Here is a 21,373-nt window from a genome sequence, read left to right as displayed (position 1 = left end):
AACAATCGCAACGACGCAACACAATGACCATAACAACGGTCCTTGCGTGGTTGCGATTGTTCAGAACAATGCAGATATTCAGACTCTGAGAGGTATTTCGAGGGGGTTACATTGCCATGATCAGATTTTTATGTATATTATTAGAGTCAGCGCGACTGTAGCTTTCAAATAAGATCAACTTCATTTGATTTGAGCGCTCGTGTCGTCATCAATGGGATAAGCAATTACGTCGCCGTTTCATGCTATGAACTGCCGACTGTAGCATCACTCGACCGTGAATCTCGTGTTGCGCATCTATCCGTAGGTTAGTTATCTATAAACAACGGCCCTTTAAAAAAAATTTAAGTTTTAAAATCATGCCGTAATTGTGTGAATACTTTCCAAAAGATATGTTATATGAGCCTACGGACAATTACTACGCGATATAGCCGAAATGATTGGAACCCTCAAAGTAGTCGGTTCAACAGCTATAGTACGTAGATATTTCGTCAAAGGAGCTATATTCACCCTATATTTTCAATTGTCGACGTCAATCTACTATTACGTCACAATTGAATATTCGTGACGTCAGGGCTTGAAAAAACAATAAAAAACACGTTTTAAACAAGGGCCTTGCCTTAAGCATGTTTGTTTTAAATTGATTTTTGTTGTAAATGCAACGGTACCGGTATCACGATTCACACCAGAAGACGACACGTGTTTTCTAGTTGTTGTTCCCCAACTATTTTTTTAAATGCGCAACTACAACTAAAACTATCCGCCAACTAACAAGATTGGTAGTTTGTGCAATTAAATCCCGCGGAGTGTATCGATAAGTTTTTCGTTATCCAAGAAGTCGCGATCGCCCGACAAAGAGAAAAAACCGCCAATAAAACCTATCTTCCGTCAGATTTGCTGAAACGGTGGTCACCTCAGAAGTCACGAACAACGCAGCCGTGGGTAGGGAGGCCGAGTTTGACATGCTGCTTCCGAAAGCCGCTTTCATAACGGCGATCCGAGTCGAGCTCCAGAACGAGACAATTCACGGAGTCATAGAGGAAAAAAAGAAGGCGAAAAAGATATACGACAAGGTGAGTTTAGAAGTTTAACACTTGTTGCTCGCAGATTGACTAAATAGTAGCGCAGGTGTGAACCATTCAAAGCATAACACAACATAGCTTTATCCGAGCGTCCGGAGAAAGGCATTCTGATGCGGATTAACGGAGAAAGTTTGAAGTTCACTCCGTTCCGTTCGTCTTTGCAATGTACGGCGTAAACTTGAAAACAACAGGATGTGAACACTTGACCTGCGCCATTGTAGGAGACGCGCAATGTATATTTCGTCTGCAACGTCGGGCGTTATGCGCGAATAATTGCGATTAAAATTGATTTTTACGATCGCGTTCACGAATTGTCAACACCCACACACCACACGTGTTAGATTTGCGTGGTAAACAAGTCACCATATGTTGGGGCGTGCTTTTATCGGTAATATCTTGAGATAAAATCGCACTGAACTCGGAATCGTTCACGGAATCGAGTGTTATCGAACGTATCTTTACCGTATTTACTTTTTCTATTGGTTGATACACGTACGCCAACGTGATCACGATGCTGTCATCTACAGTATACAATGTTGTATCTTGTAATTCTCCATCGTTGGTTCAATTATTCCAAAACGTCATGGTATCTTACACACCGAATTTATTTTTCCAGTAGACACGTGATATGCGAGTTACTGTAAATGATGTGGTGTCCCGGAAATATACGTACCGAGAATAACTCACAAATAAAGATGGTTACGGTTATACTCTACAATGTTTCGAGAACTCGAATCTGCATCGAGTGCTAATTCTTATGACTCGAGAGTCGTAGTTAGATATGGCTTTTTGCCAAAACTGAAATCATGCCATTCACGCCACTAAGATATAGGGGTAGCCTATATAGGGTAAAATTCGACTGAAGTACAGTAAATCGGTACTCAAGTAACGGGGAATTCAACAAAAGTGTAAATTCGGAAAAATGACCTTATTTCTAGTTTTTTTTTAACCATTTTTCCGGATTTTAGTGCAGTATTGTAGGTCCGAAAATTTTGAAAAAGTGTCCTCTTTTCAGATTCCCAAAATATGGTAACCCCAGCTCAGGTATACACTAGATTTTATCCAGCTCTAGCTATAATACTCGCAACATACACGGTGGAATTGTGTGCTTCCATCTTATGTCTCAGAAAGCAACTATCTACGGCACCTATCCGCTGAGATGGTTAAGTTGGATACATCGCCTATGCAGGGGTGTCAAATCCAACATGCCTCGCGGGCCGGATTCAAATCTTCAGATCGCTCGCGGGCCGCATCAGTCAAATGATTTCAAAATGTTCCCCCGAAATCCACGGCGTTGTTTTTCACTGGAATACTTTATTATCAGCCGTTATATTATATTATGGACCATAATAGGGGTAATATTCTAGCAACGCCGTTATTCGCGATCAACGGAATTTGCAAAAATACGATGATTGTGAGGTTGAAGTCAGTTATACACCACTAAAACAGTGGCTCTAACGGAGATATCAGTTGGCATATCCCTATTGTCTCTTTGTTTTAGTCGTAATCTGCCGATCGCTTTGCGTATACGTTATGAGGGATACAAGTCCTATTGACCGTAAACGCGGACGTTGGAATTTGGTTCATTATATCATGAAACTGCGCTACGCGTTTTCCTTGAAGACGTGAACTTTTGGGTCAGAAGATACACAGCACTGCATATAACAGTTTTGCACTGATGTTTTGGCTTCTGGGAATAACTATACGTTTCGGTAATTTTGCTATAAAACTCTCAATTCAGTGTGCAATTTTTGCCTTCTCGGAATATGGTGTAAATGACTTGTTTCGAATGGTGAGTAGAATGAAACTACAATGCCACTGTTGGATAGATTTACACCGTGGCCGATGAACATGAACACGGTCGACATTTGCTGTCTTGAGGGATTATTTAGTGGAATTAGTTCCTACTGAAATTTCAACATTTGTAAGAAATGTACTGTATGACACATAATTTTCAAATTTACTTAGAATTGCTTCGCGGGCCGGATGAAATCGTCTGACGGGCCGTATGCTTGACACCCCTGGCCTGTGGTAATAAAAAATATCATTGGAATCATATACTGCTGCTACCACTACTAGGCTACTACTGCTATAATAAATATCAAGGTGTTTATATAAAATACAGATTTTCGTCCAGGTTAAAGCTTCCAATTCTACTGTAAGGTTCGCTTCACACCAAGTCTGCCGTACATCATCTTCGAATCAAACCATCCGAGAATCTGAAAGTTTTATGCGTATTTCCACAGGCTAAAGAAAGAGGCACAGTGGCCGGACACGTGGCTGCCCGGGACAGTTCAACCCGATCCTACCGAACCAGCATGTTCGTCGAAGCCGGCCAGAAAGTCCGCTTCGTGCTAACATATCAACAGTTCCTTATTCGGGTATAGCTACACGCGTTTCGCGCGTCGACAAATCGTCATTATCTACAACAGTATCCGTTTCCAGGCTCGCGGAAGGTACGAGTACGCGGTCATCTTGAAACCCGATCAACCCATAAGAAGCTTGACTGTGGACGTGCACATTTCCGAAGAGAAACCGCTGAGTTTCGTCAGAGTAGCGCCTCTCAAAACGACTTCTGCAAACTTGGTGGATGACGTGCCTCCCGGATCGAGTGTCACGTTCGGGTAATCGCTTGCGTTCAGAATGATTGTTGTTTGCTCGCCGGGCGTTAGAATCGCGTACGCGAGAATTGGTAACATAACGCCGTGACGAAGTACATTTTTAGGTCGCGCATAGTTTCGCTTTTGTTCGGACTAGTTCAATAACATTTAGCTTGCGTTTGGTCGATTCGCTTGTTGCGTGTTCGTTATTATTTCCGCACTGATACTATCCATTAGAAATTACACTGGTTTGCGGGATTTGCATTGAATTTACAGCTTAATATCGGATCTGTTCCGCGTGGTACCATGGAGTTGGAGTATTGCGACGAACAATACATTCATATTCGCACATTTATTCACTATAAGCTTTTCAACTGACTCTCATCGGGAGCGAGCGTCAACACATACGGTGACTGCAATTCTAAATATAAATATGAAATAGGTATACTTTGAGCGCGGGGATCATTCAATATGTACCGATGTTATGAGATGTTATACGTTTATCTTGTTTTGTACTCGAACATCTCAACATATTTTGAATACGAGGTCGGTTGGTTTCAACATAAGCATCTTACGTTCAGATACGCTCGGTAATAATAACCGGTATAGGCTGCTTGAACTCATGGTAAAGTCATATACCCTACGCAAATTACACATACTGCCCTCCGCTGTGGTAGAATTACGACTCGAAATGAAACTGTTGGAAGTGCTGTATATTACTTAATGCTGTGGTTAGTCTGAGTTGTTTTTGTATTCATGGTGTTCCGTCATTTTACAGCAAGTCGATAATCTTATTATGCCTCCTGAACTGCCGACTTATAGCAACACGGCTAATGTCGATCTAGGCTTTTTGTAAGATACCGCTCATGCGGATAGGATAGCGACCGAAAAACGTGGTTAACCTTCAACACCGAGGAAGGGATTATGTAATCACACTCTGACAACCTACAACCAATTGGCATAGCAGCACACGGCACACGCTACACTCCCAATCACGCGCTAGTCGTTGTATATATTCAAATATGTGAAGAAAGTGTACTTACACTGCGTGCTTTTAAACTGTTTACTGCGCAACGAGCATGGTACATGCTGTTTCTGGCCACTGGACACTTATTTGAACATGTGAATAACGATGGAGATTTTGTTTGAAACTTCTATGATGCAACAACGTGATTCAGGTTGATTAACTATGCACATTGCACAACTTATCGGGAATGGTGGGGATTTTCCACTACAATTTCGCACTGTTTTCTCAGTCGCCACAACTACGAATCTCACGTTCGATACCACCCCGATCTTGCCGAACAGACAAAGTGGTCGCCGAAAGGAATAGCCGGCACTTTCAGCATTGAATACGACGTCCAGCGAGACGAGATGTACGGCGATATCGCATGGAACAACGGGTAATATATATACGGATTGTGGAGTTAAGGCTATATTACCGGTATCACGTACATTTTTCGCTAAAGTTCGTATCCATACCCTACTGTATCACAGGATTTTTCTCAAGCATGCTTCAGTATACATTCGTTTAAACTGGCCTCTAATATCATTTGTCACGGTCGTATTGCATTTCTCCAGATCTAGTTTTTACACCTCTTATTGACTGGTATGTATAGCGGTATGCTTTCGATAACCACGTTCGTGCATCCAACTGTTTGAAAAGGTGCTGACTTTATCAATATACTATATACTTTATCAAGAATTAACCACCTTAGGTATTTCGCCCATTTCTTCGCGCCCCCAAACCTACCGCCGTTGCCGAAAATGGTCGTGACGGTTGTGGATATATCGGGGTCGATGTACGGCTACAAGATAAAACAAGTTGTCGACGCGCTAACGTCGATCATACAAAGTTTACACGAGAACGTAAGTATACCCAGTAAAAGAATGCAAAAATATACAGCAAAACTCCTTCCGGTGAAAGTGAAGCCATGAGCATTAACCAGCCCGCTTTCTGGCGGAATGGAACAGATGGCAACAAATTTTAACTCGCGAGCTGCAGCGTCTTCCTGACCCAACCGTAACTGAACATTACATTTACAAAACATGTGTAGAGTTTACTAAATGCAGAAACGGCCATCATCTCGCGAACGTCAAGTTTGATACAGTTAAAATATTATCAGGCATATACAGATGAAGTTCTATATATACCCTATAATAGTATTCCTTGTCGGTTGGGTAGACCAAATCAGACGAACGCAGGACGTTAATATCATGATAAAATTTTAAGGCATTTTTGGCGATTGCGCCCTTGATGGAACAGTTTTATTGCCAAGGTTTTTCACTATTCACACGTCGTGCAACGGTACATTCCTTTGTTAGGACAAGTTCAATGTGATCTTCTTCGGTGACGATGCAACGAGTCCTATGAACAACTCAATGCTTGAAGCCAATAAGGAGAACATAATCAAAGCAGTAGCGGATATAAAACAAATCAAGGCGTTTGGAGGAACGAATATGTCAGGAGCATTCGATGTTCTGTTTCAAACCTTCAATCCATATATGCCGGAGCTGGAAATTAAAGGTGAATTTTTATACTTCAACTGCGACAATCGCTGTAGGCGGGCGATATTTCCGGAAAAATACAGTCGCCGTAACAAGATTACGATCATAATTCATCTAAAGTGCAACCCTATCGCTGACGTTTAGGGATAATTAGATAAAGATATCGTCAATAGCGATACTATCAGATATAACCATAAGTACTTGATATTGATCGCGTTTTATTCAGGAAAAATGTGGTACCATATAGGACTATAGGACTGTAGGTTACCGGATTTATTCCGGGTCATTATGCAGCGTTGTTCCCCGCTGAATAACATCCTGCAATCCGGCTCAAGCAACAGCCAAACCGGGCACATTTCCTTATTATCACGGCTGGGGTCGCTACCGATACAAACCCCTATTGCTCGGTTATATAATGTACGTGGGTTATGTGCTACAATCGAGTGTCGAAAATCAGGAATCTGAATTACGAGTGTGGAGACAGTGTTACATTTCCACGCAGAGAGATTGCGCTTATTAATATTTCCGTTGTCTGACTGGCCAATAATCCTTTTATTTTGATTGACACGACATAGCGACAAACTCGTTGCAATCGAGTTTAGATGGCGTAGTCGCAATATGCTGATGTTTTGACGCTTCGAGGCTTTGAGCTTGTCTTAAAATCGGATTATATCGCTACAATGCTGCAGCTCATTTGTTGGAGGCTAATTTACAGATACCCCTTCGGTAAAGGTAAACTTTCTATGACGGAGCTGTACATAAACAGGATTTATTGATGTAACGCGGTGTAGTGATCTGCAATTCAGCTCAAAAGGTGTCCTCTTTCCAGATTTCCAAAATACGGTAACCCTATATTATCGCGACAATAAAAGTTGGATAATATCAGTGATTCTAAATTCTAAGCTATGTACGATGAGTTACGTTATCACAGGTAAGGGTTGGTCCTCTGTGCCTCACCTGTGCATTACCTTTCCTTTCGCGCTTTATCGTCGACGAATAAATTTGAAAACTGTTTGATTTTGGGAGTAAAACTGTTCAAGATCGAGTCAATCATAAACATCGATAGAAAATACCAATGTAATCATTGAAAGTTTCAATGTATGTACTGCAGTAGTGAGTAGGGCTGGGCACAATGATTCGAGTACTCGATTCTGAATCGAATATTTATTTTAATGATTCGAGTCGAGTAGTGAAAGAGGATTTTTTCGAGTACTGAAATTATATACGCTCATCGCCACTGAAAGTTGAATTATCAAGGAGAATTATAGTTTCGATACTAATTTTCAATGTTGAAGCCTTGAAACCTTGATAGGCCGTACCGCAGCGTACGAAACATATAGTACAAAGCTTCGAACGTTACTGTAAATAGCACATTTCCGATGTCATGATCATCCCGCCACATTCTCACTGTGCAATGAAATCGGTATGGTCAGAAAATACCAAGGTATATATAATTTAGAAGAAACATCTGGCTCTGGCTCTGGCTCTGGCCCTGACAAGGAGCTATCGGGGGAGGAACCGATTGATAATGCCGAGGGAGATGTCACAACGACATTGGAACTGAGCAAACGCGACACGGGATTAGACTTGGAATATGCTAAGATGGCAGTGTTTCTGACAGATGGCAGGTAATGTATACCGGTACACTGACTTATTGCGATCACATGTCAAGTCTCGCGCATATTTTTAGAGATTGCATTCTTTTCAGAGATTTGCAAGCTGATCTGGCTAGCGATTTATAGAGTCGTAAAATTTGTTAGGCTTGTTTGATTCGAACAATACCGAGATTTTTCGGGGCTCGACGTAGTGTCAAATGGGTGATACGGCGCGCTACCTCGTGACATGAAAATAGCTTCCGAATATGAGGATGGAATTATATAAATAAATTGGCTACAGAGAGATACATCACATCTTTACACTCGGGTCCTGCAATTTCTGATTCGTTCCATGTAAAGAAGTTAACGCTACATTCTGCTTACGCGAGTTGAGCGGCAGCAATAACATAAAATATCGTCATATGATTCTAATCAAGCCTTAATGCTAGTAAACGGAGAGTTTATCAATCTTTACTGCGGAAATTCCGATAGGTTGCAATGGTTTGGAGAAAGATATCGTGGGCCAATTGTATTCACAGTTTAGATCACGCTACGTGGCAAACCTCGTAGATGCAAACACGAATACTTAAATCACATAGCCCACTATATTCAAAAAGATATAATGATCGCATAATATATAGGAATATAGCCATGCAGGAAACCATAGTAGTGTAGATAGGTCGTTTTATGGCACCAATCAGAGCATGTGACGTCACCAATTATCGAAATTAGTGTTACGCGTCACCAACTTTCGAGATTGGCGCTTTGTGTGAGATGAACCGAGGACCTATGACTAATGACGTTGTGTACTACATATCATCATCGGTGCCGACTGCCAACATCTGATCATCAACAGGCCTTCAGCTGGGGAGACCGACACGAAGAAGATCCGCAAATCCGTCAAGTCAATGAATCAGGACCGCATCGCGATCCATACCGTCGGGCTGGGCAGCCTCGTAGATTACGGATTTCTGGAAAAATTAGCCCACGAAAACGGAGGGACCTCAAGGCGAATATTTGAAGAGATCGACGCCGATCTACAGGTAGGAAAAGCCTCCAGGAGTATAGTCAGTAACGATGCACTTACTTTTCGAAGTACTCAAGTTGGTCTTGCCCACTCGCACTATTTACTCATGTAGTTATGATTTTAGACAACTAGAGTTGGACAGCTAGAAATTTTTCAGCTTTCCCAAATCAGATTAGAATTAGAATTGATTAATTCGAAGAAACCTGGAAATTGAACAACATTCCGCATTAAAAAGAAGCACAAGAAAAATCAAGTCCAGTCCATATCAAATCAGATTTCATCAATGGCAAATGTATGTACGTACAATAGGGTCTATCAAACACTAGGTGTCGCCAGACGTTGGGTGTTAACCGCCGTTGTTCCGAAGTTTTAATTCATCCTTTAACGAGCTCACGGTCCAAGTAGAGCACGTTGTAGCCAGTATTTACAGTCGGGAAAGCAGCCTACAGGTTTCTGACAACGGTATCGCGTACGTAACAACTGCGGTTACCACCCAAAGTCTGGCGACACCTAGTGGTTTGATGGACCCTACCGTACATTGTACACCAAGCTCAACTCGGTTCGCACTATACAGCTCTACGTTCATACGTGCATGCATAATTTGGATTGAAATGTTGTTCTCGATTTATACTGTAGATTTTCTGGTTTCGTGTGCAATGGGTGTACATTAGGGTTGTTCAAAATTTGGAAAATGTTTGGAATTCTGCGTGTCCATCGCTTATTCTGTAGATTATTGTTAAAAAAACAATAATGGGCTTGAAAGAAGCTCGCAGGAAAGCCGCTAACATTTGTCTAAATGCGTTTGAAAGTAGCCGTCGGCGAGTGGGCGGGGAATCGATGAAGTGGGCGGGCAAAGAGAAGCCATTAATCCTGATTGGTTGAAGCCAGTAATAATAAGCTAATGATAGGCTGAAAGACCGACTTTGTGAACACTGCTGGTAACGATTTTTGCGTGCTGTTGTGCATTCGTTTCTGTTGGTGGCATTACAGACATGATATATTGCCTTTGTTAATGTTGTCACCAAGAGTCTATAGTACAACATCGCAACCGCCTAAGTTAATATATCTACCTGCAGAAAGTGCTATGTATTGCACAGGTGCTCTCGCTAGTTGAGATACGAATAAACTAGATGCATGCATATTGCTACCTTTCCAAAAGTTACTGACAGTGAGTGAAACTCAAAAATTTACCACCAGGAGTCAACACCTCAGTAGTACTTGTTACGACTGCTCGACGTCTCACCCATAAACAAACGCATATTACACTTTTTATTCACAATTGAATGAAGGCGAAAAGCACTATTTACAAAAGACATTAAAAAAGTACGTTGCAGATCAGTGTTGCATTGTCAGGCACACGTTGCAGATTACAGGCTTTTGATTAGAGTTGACTTCCTGCTGTCTCCAACTGTCTTCCTATGCTGTTCCACAGCTTGAAGCAGACTGTCTCTTTGTTGTTCATTGTCAGTCAAGATTGCAGCATAGTCTGTGCTTAGCTTTACACCTCGTTCTGCGGCATCATTAACGACTTTGACAGAACTGATGTAGGAGCTCATTCTGGTGTAGGAATCTGATAAGTGCCAAACATCAACCGGCTGAGCTAGCCACGCCCCAGAGCATTCAAAAACATCAAATATGTACCACGACTGTGGCCCAATAAAATCAGACAAAGTAGTGTCCTTGTTGATGCGTACAGTTGCATTCAACGAGGGCGGGCCTCTCCTGAAACTTGAAGTTCGCTCTACCTGTAGGAGCGTCTTTGCCATATTTTCTCGGGTTTCATTGCTTTCACTCGACGAAAACAAGGCATATACAGCGGTTTCCTCCACGATATACCAGTCATGCTTTAAAAGCTTTTGTGAAGCAGCTTTGGAAACTTGTTCATCATGTTCCTTGTAACTCAACATGTCCTGGATGAATCTCAAGTCATTACCGGCTGCATCACGACCGATGCTGGAAGCAACCCAGGCAGGGATATAGAAGAGAACTAAAAATAAATTGAAGCGATGCAGCAGTTCCACTTCTTCAGATTTGTAATGTAACTGATCAGCCCACATGAACATCTTCTGAGCATACAGAATTGTGCCCATCCACCTTGCATGGTGTGTTGCACCAGGTTTGTGATGATGTATATCTCCATCTGCACCGAGAAGAGCAAGAGCATTAGTCACACATTGTTTGTAGTCATCCCGTGTGAAGAAATCTTTTCTGGCGAGTAGTAGCTTGAAGTTCTCAACTGTCATTGCTGCTCGTTCTTTAAAGCATATAGGAATAGTCAGAGTCTTGAATTGCTGTTTTCTGTCAAGACTGCTCCAGCTCTTCTTAAGGTGGGCAAACCATGTGTTCTCTGGTTCGGTTGTTGCTTTTCCAAATAAATATTTCCAGACGTCTTTGACTACTAGCTCATACACATGGTGCCGACACGCATGGTAAAAAACCTTATTTCCTAGAAGGTCCTCAAGGATCTTCGCTGCACCCTTCTTCCAGCCGCTGTTGCTTGCTGTGGTGTCAAAAACCAAAGCTGTTACAGCATCTTGTATATCCCACTTTTTAATTATGTCGAAAGTAGTTTCAGCTTGTGTCTGACCTGCCGCATTTTGTATCTTCTGAATTCCAAGTAGTTTTCCTTCCGAGTATTGAGGTTGACAAGATAGAACAATTGACAAAGCTTCATATCGATTTCCTAATCTATCCTCTGTGAGCTTTCCATCCCGATGAATGGCAACATGCTGTGGTCTATTTTCGGCAAATTTTTCCAAAATGTCCTGAGATATTTCCAGGCGATTTGTTTCCCTGGCTCTCTTCGTTGAAGATCTTGACAGGGAGAACATGGCTATATCTCCTCCACAAGCCTTAATAAATGCTCCCATCAGCATCGTTGCATCGTTGTCAGTTACTTGCAATCTATCCAGAGCTTGGGAAACATGCGTATTTTTCATAATATTTCTAGGTGCCATCAGTTTAATGGATTGGGTCGAGGTGCCAAGTCCAACATCAGCATCATAGTCAGAACTTGAACTCAAACTGTCACCCTCTTGAAGATGACGATGATGCTAAAACAACATAGTCACAACTTGAGTCGTGTGAAACGTTTTCAACAGTTTGATCTGCAATGGCTGCTGTTTTCTTTTTGAGGTCTTTAGCCAGAATTTTGTCTCTTCCCAACATTATTGACTGGCGAGATTGCCGTTGATCTTCATAAAATGCAATGTCTTCAAGCTTTCTTTCATGTGATAGATAAATGTCATTTTTTATTGTTGTTATGGCATCTCTACTTCCAATATCCCACAGCTTGTCCAAATCATCAGTGAATTTTCTCCTCTTACCCTTGGGATCACTTTCCTGTTTCGGATTCTTCTTCAGATCACGCCATCTTTCGTGCAGGTTTTGAAGTGATCGCACCACATGTGATTTCTGCATTGTCGCAATTCTCGCCATTTTCCACACTGTCATTACATCATCCACCACCACAGTACATAGTTCATGAGTAGGGGTTGACTGAGGACAATGCTCTTTCAGATGCAGCAAGTAACTCATTACTTCTCGTATAGTAGGTAATCTCGAGCCACAGATGTAATCGCAAGTATATCCGACCAAGTACTGCTCAGATTTGGATCTTGTTCTTCGCTGCGGCATGTGTGCAATCTTTCGCCGTTTTGCCTCTGCCATGACTGCACTATTGTTGCTCCAAAGCATAAACTACTGCTATCGACTGTGAAGCATTCAAAGAACACGTGTTACAGTACTACTTATGACTCATCAACACACAACGCGCTTGTACAGAACCACAACCGCTACTAACAGACTCTACCTCAGCAAAACAGACTTTCAATTTAGTAAAGCGAAGCTCCCGAATCCGAGTCAGCTGTTGCAGTAATCAGTGAAGCTTAGCCGATTACCCAATCAAGAACCGTGGTTTCGTGATTGCCCGCCTCTGCTGTCGGTTGCCCGCCCACTCTTCAACAACGACTTTCAAACGCATTTAGACAAATGTTAGCGGCTTTCCTGCGAGCTTCTTTCAAGCCCATTATTGTTTTTTAACAATAATCTACAGAATAAGCGATGGACACGCAGAATTCCAAACAATTTCCAAATTTTGAACAACCCTAGTGTACATTCACACCCGTATATCAGGGGTGGTACACGGGTGGAAATACACACTCTTTTTGCTTAGAGTGTTCAATTACATGTGCAGGAATCTCGCTCTAATTAGTCCAAGTTGTCCAAGTCTGTTGTGGAAGTATCTTCAGTGACTTTCAACACCCCGAGCCCCTACACTATTCTAACCTTACAGATTCGCAACTTCTTCGAGGAAATATCGAACCCCGTGCTGAACGATGTTACATTCGAGTATCCGGCGGAAAAGACTGATGACCTAACGGAAACCACGTTTTCCGTGTTTCTGGGCGGTTCCGAGCTGGTCGTGGCTGGCAGAGTCAAGCCGCACGACGAATTCGACGCGACGGAAGATTTCGTCGATGAACTGGATATAATGCCCGTGAAAGCATCGGAAATGATACCCGGACAGGTAAAGGCGTTGTCGCCATTTTGGAATCCGCAGGGCAGGGCAGTGGCACCGCACAGTACTTGAGTAGAAGTAAAAGTACCATGCTATAAATTCTTACTTAATAACAAGTGAATGAGGCGTGTTCGAGACGTGTCAAAACTACTTCAAGCTGATTTAGAAAATTCAAGGTATGAAAAGTACTGAAGTGTCGCAAAGTGGATTTGGTAGCAGGTTCTCATAATCTTGGTTAATCGTTGGCGGCGGCGGCTAATTTCTAAACTGAAAGATGCATCTTTGCGACTAACGCAATATGATTAATGACGCTGCAAATTAGATTCAGTTAATGTGGTGCAGGGGCTATTTTCCCTGTAAAGCATACTTGGTATAACAATTTCACTTATGAAGATGATACAAACATATCCCAAAACTACCTCCTACATTCCCAAATCCAAAGTACAATCAACGTAAGTATTTTTTTTCTAAAAACTGTTAACTAGAAGTTGGAGGATTGTAAAGAGTGGAGCAAGAATTGATCGCGATCCGTACGACTGACCTAAAGTCTCGTGATTCGGGAAACTGTGTATCTAAAAATGTTGGAGATTCGTGGAGAAATGCTATTATTCAGCTTCACTATTTTCCACCAGCAGAAGAAGTGGGGTGCGTGACATAGGGATGGAGCCTCCGCTCTAATGACCAATACATAGCACTGGGATCAGTGAATTAGGCTGCAATACTAGGCTTACCATATTTTGGAAATCAAAAAAGAGGACACTTTTTCAGAAATTTGCAACTTGCAAAACCGGAGTGAAATTCTCAAATTCTCAAAAACCGGTTAATTTCTCCCACTTTGTGATCGGTTGACTAAAAAAAAAAAAAAAAAAGTCATCTTTTCGCTCGGAGCTAAAATCACCGTTTTTCACTCCGAAATACCCGTCGGAGCTTCACTTCTGTGCTAATATGCGGCATATCACTCGCAATTTGCTCTAAATCTGCTCTAAATCTCAAAAAAGAGGACAAAAGGGCGTCCTCCGAGGACACTTTCAAAAAAGTCAAAAAAGAGGACAATTCCTCTTAAAAGAGGACGTATGGTAAGCCTATGTAATACAGGCAGGCTCTATTGTAGTAGTGGTATAATAAACAGCCGAAACACTATAATGGGTTGCGGGTTCGAGTCCGATCGAGGTTGACTCTAGAATTCCAACCTAAGTGTTGGAGGTTTATCTAGGTTTCTCGTCACCATCTGATCCGCGCAAGAGGTGTCTTAAAAAAGCCTAGAAGTGGGCTGTGCTACAAGTCGGCAGATACGGAATCAAAATAAAGACAATCTTCCTGGTGTGAATGACCATTGTAGTCGACAAACATCATGAATAACGCAAACAAATAACGCGCAACGGACTCCAGTCACTGACATCTGCTTTTGTCAACAAATATGCGGGATTGCTTCCGTATTTCTTGGTCTACTGTGTCCCGTGTTCCTTTGTGGCACTGGTAGACAAATAGTAGGGAAATAAATCAATTAACAGTGATTGTAATCGCGTTTCGCAGATTCGCGGAAAGAAATTCAACGATGAAACCGAAATTCTGGATTTCGACATCGATCTGAAGAAAACTTCCAAAATAGACGATTCGCGACGCAAGGTAAAAGCATATCTTATTTTATACGCAACCATGATGTCATAGCTCAGCCATTTGTGATCATGCTGCTTCGTGTCGACAGATACAAAATTACACTGAGAAATTATGGGCATTCCTGACGCTGCAGAAAACGCTTCTGGACGCTTCGATTGAAGACAACAAAACCGTAAAAGAGGAGCTGAATGCGCGCGCTTTGAACATGTCACTGGAGTGAGTATCCCTAGTGTACAGTCAGAATGACCGCGACATTGGCATTGGAACAAATTCGTTACTCCGTTGTACCTCCATAATCAGAATGACTGACACAGTGATAGGTTTCGAGCAAAGTCAGTACCCCATTGTATATCCATAAGTCACGATGTCCTGGACCAGTGGTTCCCTAACAGTGGTAGCCTACGCGTACGCGGGAGCATGGTACGCGAGTAACTTCATCCAATATATAAATTTCTGAATTGAAATAATGTTTTGATCAAGATCTTAGCTTTACCGCCGGATCTACCAAAACTAGATTGATAAGTGAGACAGGGAAGTTCCACATAAGCTTAAATTACATGACTGATTGTATAGAAGAGATGCATCGACTTTGCGGGAGTAGTAGTACATTCAAATTTGACATGAATGTCGGTGCTGTTAACATGAATACGTAATTCAAGGTCTAAATTACAGCGGTGCTTATGGCACATAGTCCGTTTGGACTTGTGTATCAAAACATTGATGTGTGTATCGTTCAGATCGTTTGGTTTGTATATTTCTTCGTCGGAAAACTGTTCAGACACTCCCTCTTACATGCGTCCGACTTCTCGTCTCTGCTGCCTGCTGTTCACACATTTAAACACATGCTTAGCGGGGATGGCGGAGATTTGAGTGCTTACTGCACCAAAATGAAATACGATACTTTCAAATGGGAATTGTGTTGCACGAATTTATTGTTGGTTGTAACTGTGACACAACGTGTATCGTGCTGCATGAATCGGATCAGCCTAAAAAGGCCACAAGCGCGGCGTCATTTGCGTGCGCAATAGATAAAACAACTTTCTTCGGGGTTAGGCGATAGGTAGGGTTGCATTTTAAACATGAGTTGTTTTGAAACCATTGTTATTCTTGAAAAAAAAATTACTTCAAAAGTTGTACAATTATGACATATTTGTGTGAATTAATGTCGAAAAACATGCGGTATGAGCATTAGGATGACTCACAGCTTGCACCCGATATATACGATATGCGATATATAGTAGTGATATATCATTGGTACGAAATGAATGTTCTGATGATGATGACGCCGACCGTCAAATGCTGCATGACAGTGTAGTCCTGGTCAGGGATATTCTTTGGTCCGTTTCGGATAGGGCTAGGAAACCTTTTTCGCCAAAGGAGCCATATTGACCCTATATTTTCAATTTCAATTCTCAAAGAACAATATAACATTGTCTATCCGATGTGGCGTCACAATTAAAGTTTCGTGACGTCATGACTATAAAAAAACACAATAGAAACATGTTTTAAACAAGGCCGTGTTTTAAACATGTTTGTTTTATATTGATTTTTGTTTTAAATGCAACCGTATGGGTAAGCGTTTGATACGAGATTTGTTTCTCAGGGGGTTAGCGTTGTGTAAATAATGTTTGGGAACCGCTGTTGAAGATATTCATTTCCCTCCCAAATATGCATATCAACGAGAGATTCTATAAGGACTCTGTTGTGGGGATGAATTCAATCGGCATGAACATAGCGGAAAAACGTTTTGTATTTATCAGATACGGCCTGGTAACACCGCTGACCTCGCTGGTCGTGATCAGGCCGAAAGAAAAAGAAGCCATCGAGTCGGAGCTGAATGAAGCGGCAGCTTCTACAACCTCGACGTCTGCGCCTATAACTACTACCACCACCGCTCCCGCAGTAGCAGCATTTGATGGAGATGTCGAATATTCAGAATATGAAGATTTACACGAACCAATATCGGACCATGCATTATCCCTCGAATTTGAACCAAGAGGTGGCCCACTTCTGAGAAAATACGTAAGATACTCGCAGATTTAATTGCTTTTGTACAATCCTCAACAAACTGTGCTAATAGTTTATTTTGAAGACCACCCCTAAATTTGAGTATCTTGATTACGCCATGAATCTTTGAACACGTCGCTATTTGCGGCTAGCCCATCCTAATACGAAAACGAGCTAAACTAGTCATAATCAATGCGTATATTTTCTGCTCTCTCAGTGCACGGAAACGAATTAGTTCAGTTCTAATTCGTGGCATAATATTTTACAGCCTGTGCGCCGCCCCACGTCAGCGCGTCTTCATTTTTTTGGTTCAAGGTCAAGAACAGCGTCCCCTGGTCGCAGTGGGACGGGGTTTGTCGGTGATCCACATTTTGTTATTCCAGTTAAGCCAGAATTCAAGATATGCTTCAACTTCGATGGATTAACGGGAGAGGTAACACTGAAGTAATACGCGGCCACGTAATGTAGAGCGTCTGAATTATCACACCGAAACGACGATATCACCCCAAGATAACCTAAAAATATAGTAGCCTGCACGTAAAGATCCCTGTGATAATTGTCCAAATGTCCATAAGGATTGGTGTATTTGACTCATTTCCCTCATTTGAATGCGAGTGGAAGCTCAATTTCGTACATGAAAGTATAGTTTACCTCTGATAAATGCATCGATTTTTCATCCATCGATGTACATAATGCTGGAGATGTCTGATTAAAAGCATTATATGCTATGGTTTGAATTGCAGTTTCATAGTACAATCAATGACTCAGGGTCTTTGACACATTTAGATCTACAACTTCGTCGTTGATCCACTGCGGCAGATAATCGTCAACGGAATTCTGATCAACTCTCCAGCGCCACCTGGCGCGAAACGAGTGAAGCGTACCTACGTCTCGACTCTGGGTATCGTGGCTCACCGGCTACGCAAGAAAATATTGGTAACGAATTCGGTAAACCGCCGCTTTATACGAAAAAAAGAACCTGATTTTGAAACTGCAGGTAACGCCTTCGCAAATCACGATAATGGAGCCCGGGTCAGCCAACCTTACACTACCGACAGTCGAGAGATTTACGGTAACGAAACACGATTACGCTCTCCAAGTAATCCCGATCTCGACGAGGATATCGATTGTCAAAATCGGAATTGAAGGGCTTAACTTCAATGTAAGGTTTTTTTTATTATCAGAGCAGAGCTAGAGCAATATCGTTTTATGTATGCATGTGAATTTTTGCTTTGCCTGGCGCAAGAGTTTTCAATCCTTTTTGCCCATGGCGTAGTAAAAACATGGCGCCGGCCGTTCAATGAAAATCTTTCTACGAGGTTTGGGAAGCTGATGAAGAGATCAAGCCTCATTCCTCGAAGTGCGGAGCGGATCGACAAATTCTCCTGTCCGGCTCCGATCCTGTTTTTCAATTTTCTGGTCCGGTTATTTATAGTTACACAAGTCATGCTAATCAATAAAAAGATTCTCCGGTCCGGTCGTATCAGAAAAAGTACTGATCAGGCTACGGCAAAAATTGATAAAATCCGGCCGGATATCCAATCCGGCTCCGGTCCATGCTCCGCACTAATTCCTAGTCCTAATCACGACCTATTTTGAATCTTCAAACTTGCCTGGTCTAATTGAAGCCCTCGTTACGTCCTCGTTACCGGTCACAAGTACAGATCTCGTAATAAGTACGGTATGGGAAGTCTGACTATATACCATGCAAGCTCTGTAGCCCACTGACATCCCCTGGCGTAACTTGACTCTCGACGAATAACTCGACAATAAAAAGCAGTTTTATGTCGTCTTATGATTTAAAATATGCACATTGCACTGCACAGTCCACACGCACCATCGACGATCCACCGGTCCAAACTTTCGGAGCGATCGTCATAGGCCTACCAGCGGTTGTATACCATCTACCTGATTTTAACGAAAGCAACGGTTGAAAGAAGTGTCTGTAATGTGAATTCTGGTTCACAATACCTATTGACTGATATGTTATCTTTAAATGAGATTATACTTGCGTTTGCCGATAGACCTACGCTAATTAGTACATTACTTATATCGATCACGTTACTCGGGATAAAGATATCGCAATAGTAATGTTGAAAACAAAACAAATATTCTTCATTTAGGTGACTCTTAATCGGCGCCGTCGTGCCGTCTATTCACGCGACCATCTCGACTTCAGTTTATTCAGCGATCTGAGGTCGCTCAGTAGTGGGTCAGACGGAGTGCTGGGTCAGTTCAGGGATTTGATTTCAAGGCACGAACACGCAGGGAAAAATATGCTGCGAAACGTAACAGTTGCAGAAGATGGGATACGCAGGGCACAGATACATGCCAGGTAAGCAACTGAGTAAAGACAGGTATCGAGTTGACAGTAGGCCTACAAAATACTGACGGAATTATGTTGGCCGAATCAGCTGTTGCTCAGCGAGTGGCAGTTGTCAATATCTGTTCACGGCACCGTTTAATGGCTGATGACACTGCGAATCGGTCCAATCTTCGAAAAAAATCCATTGTGTCATTCAGGGCTATTTCACGCGGTTCTTACGACAATTTTACTCTAAAAAGTAGTTCATGTTGCAACATAGTAGTCCTAAAATTTAACCACTGTGGTGGGTAGTGCAGTAGTGAGTACCCCGAAAAGGTAAAAGTATTATTCGATCTGGACCACGACTGTCTGTAATTAACGTATTATCCTTGATAAACAGGGGGAAGAATCTACCGGTTGTAGAAAGGTCAATGCCGATTCCCGGTAGCCACGAACACGAATCAACGACGTGTTGGTACTTGCACAAGAATGGAGTGGAGGCGATGAAGAGACCGAAATCTTCCTTTAAAATTCACACTTTATTTGATACTCCGAAGTTCTATTTGGGTTGATTTATTTGTATATGAGTTGTTAGCACGCCGTAGGTTACAGTGTTTATTTTTTAATGAGTCGTGATTGCAACGTTCAAGAATACATGTTGTTACTAAAATGAGTGCTACCCAGCTGCAAGTGCAGCTCGGGAGTGTCGGTTTGGAAAGGATATAGCTTGTAGCAATCATGATCGTAGCCGACGAGGTTCGCAAAAAAGTATGAAGGGCACAGAGGATTTTTTTAAAATGAAATCATTCAATCAAACACCGAAAGCGCGCCTTATGCCTCTCCATCTGTCAATGCCTGCCTGTCTGTTTTTAAGAAGTATTGCCGTGACGTGGTACTCAGCAACAGCAAGCCTACTGCCATGGGTACTCAGCAGGTATAAGCTATTTCAAAACCAAGTCGAAATAAGTGAAGTAGGCTAAGTAACAAAAGTTGCGGAAAGCAAATGCTGTTGAATTTTTTTTACTCAATTAGGGAGATGTGGTACCGATGGATCAAAAATTGCAAATTGATCTCTGGGCCTCAAATCTTCAGCCGAGAATAGTGGATCTTTTGCTGTCTCAACACTTCGATACAAGCTCTACCTATCGCGGACATTTACATGAATATACGCCTTTTCAAAAAATATTTATGAACGTTTAAAATTTGTTGCTCGAACGTGTCATCGGCCCCCACCCGGTGGGTCCAATGGCACACGACCATGAGACCTATGAGACATATGCTCAAAAACTCAAATTTGTTAACTTGTTTTGTTGTGTACTATAAGCTATATAAGCTAAAGCAAGCGAATGAAGAATGATTCGTCGCGACCTTCAAGAACATAATAGATTATATCAACTCAAATGTTGGCCAAAAATCATGTTTTGATTTACGACTAAACTTACAAAATTAATGTCACATACATATTACCCACAAATCGACATTTTGACTTTCAAATACCTCGTAATAACGATAAAACACCGTAGGTGGCTATGTGTTACGGCCTATATATATTTAGGCGAGTTTCTGTTGTTAAGTGTTTAGTTGGTCCATCTATTTTGCTTGATTTGGCTATGGTATCATAGGTCCCCCACACCATAACTATTGAAATTGACTTGAAAGTAGTCCACTCGAGGATGGTATTGATTCAAAAAATATGTGCCATTATATAGCTTGATACAAGCCCTATAGGCCTACTTCACATCGAAAATTATGGCGGGTTTGTTAGTCTGAAAGGTGATATAGAAAAATGCAAATGTCGATACAAATTTACTTTACACCCCCTAAAACGTAAATCATTCGTCACAGACCCCATAACTCACGCAGGTCGAATTTTTTTGCATGTGAGGAAAGATTCTGTCAGCATGTAATTGTAGACAAATTTACGGAGTGTAATCGTGGAATTATCATGGAGAATTTTTCAAGTATTTTCGGTCCCAGTGATCCATCGGTACCACATCTCCCCTACAAGTATCGAATTCCAAGATATGCGAAAACTGCAACTACAAGTCGAGGTAGATATCTAACGGTCTGAAATATAGTTCGATAAAGCAGATGTGCAGTCGGCACAAGGATCATC

At 41.9% G+C, this 21,373-nt stretch overlaps 2 protein-coding genes across 2 annotated transcripts in view; both read left to right on the top strand.

Annotated features, from left to right (window-relative positions):
- The window catches only part of LOC145456858 (inter-alpha-trypsin inhibitor heavy chain H5-like), a 41,677-nt gene extending 21,750 nt beyond the window's left edge, over window positions 1-19,927 (top strand). Inside the window, exons 13-29 of the mRNA XM_080334994.1 lie at window positions 890-1,070; window positions 3,326-3,460; window positions 3,525-3,703; window positions 4,936-5,082; window positions 5,398-5,548; window positions 6,005-6,206; window positions 7,647-7,815; window positions 8,639-8,825; window positions 13,104-13,337; window positions 14,862-14,954; window positions 15,034-15,161; window positions 16,706-16,967; window positions 17,221-17,385; window positions 17,739-17,888; window positions 17,950-18,114; window positions 19,076-19,287; window positions 19,658-19,927. Of these exons, the coding sequence (XP_080191120.1) occupies window positions 890-1,070; window positions 3,326-3,460; window positions 3,525-3,703; window positions 4,936-5,082; window positions 5,398-5,548; window positions 6,005-6,206; window positions 7,647-7,815; window positions 8,639-8,825; window positions 13,104-13,337; window positions 14,862-14,954; window positions 15,034-15,161; window positions 16,706-16,967; window positions 17,221-17,385; window positions 17,739-17,888; window positions 17,950-18,114; window positions 19,076-19,287; window positions 19,658-19,829 (2,932 nt within the window). The 3' untranslated portion in view covers window positions 19,830-19,927. The remainder of the gene's footprint in view (window positions 1-889; window positions 1,071-3,325; window positions 3,461-3,524; window positions 3,704-4,935; window positions 5,083-5,397; window positions 5,549-6,004; window positions 6,207-7,646; window positions 7,816-8,638; window positions 8,826-13,103; window positions 13,338-14,861; window positions 14,955-15,033; window positions 15,162-16,705; window positions 16,968-17,220; window positions 17,386-17,738; window positions 17,889-17,949; window positions 18,115-19,075; window positions 19,288-19,657) is intronic.
- LOC145456866 (uncharacterized) overlaps window positions 1-21,373 on the top strand; it is a 215,922-nt gene that overhangs the window by 18,982 nt on the left and 175,567 nt on the right. The window lies entirely within an intron of this gene.

The sequence above is a fragment of the Botryllus schlosseri genome, chromosome 15 (assembly GCF_051294905.1).
Source record: "Botryllus schlosseri isolate E-star chromosome 15, Bs_hap1, whole genome shotgun sequence".
Lineage (NCBI taxonomy): Eukaryota > Metazoa > Chordata > Ascidiacea > Stolidobranchia > Styelidae > Botryllus > Botryllus schlosseri.
Note: the sequence above shows the minus strand (reverse complement) of the source record. Positions and strands in the feature narration are given on the sequence as shown.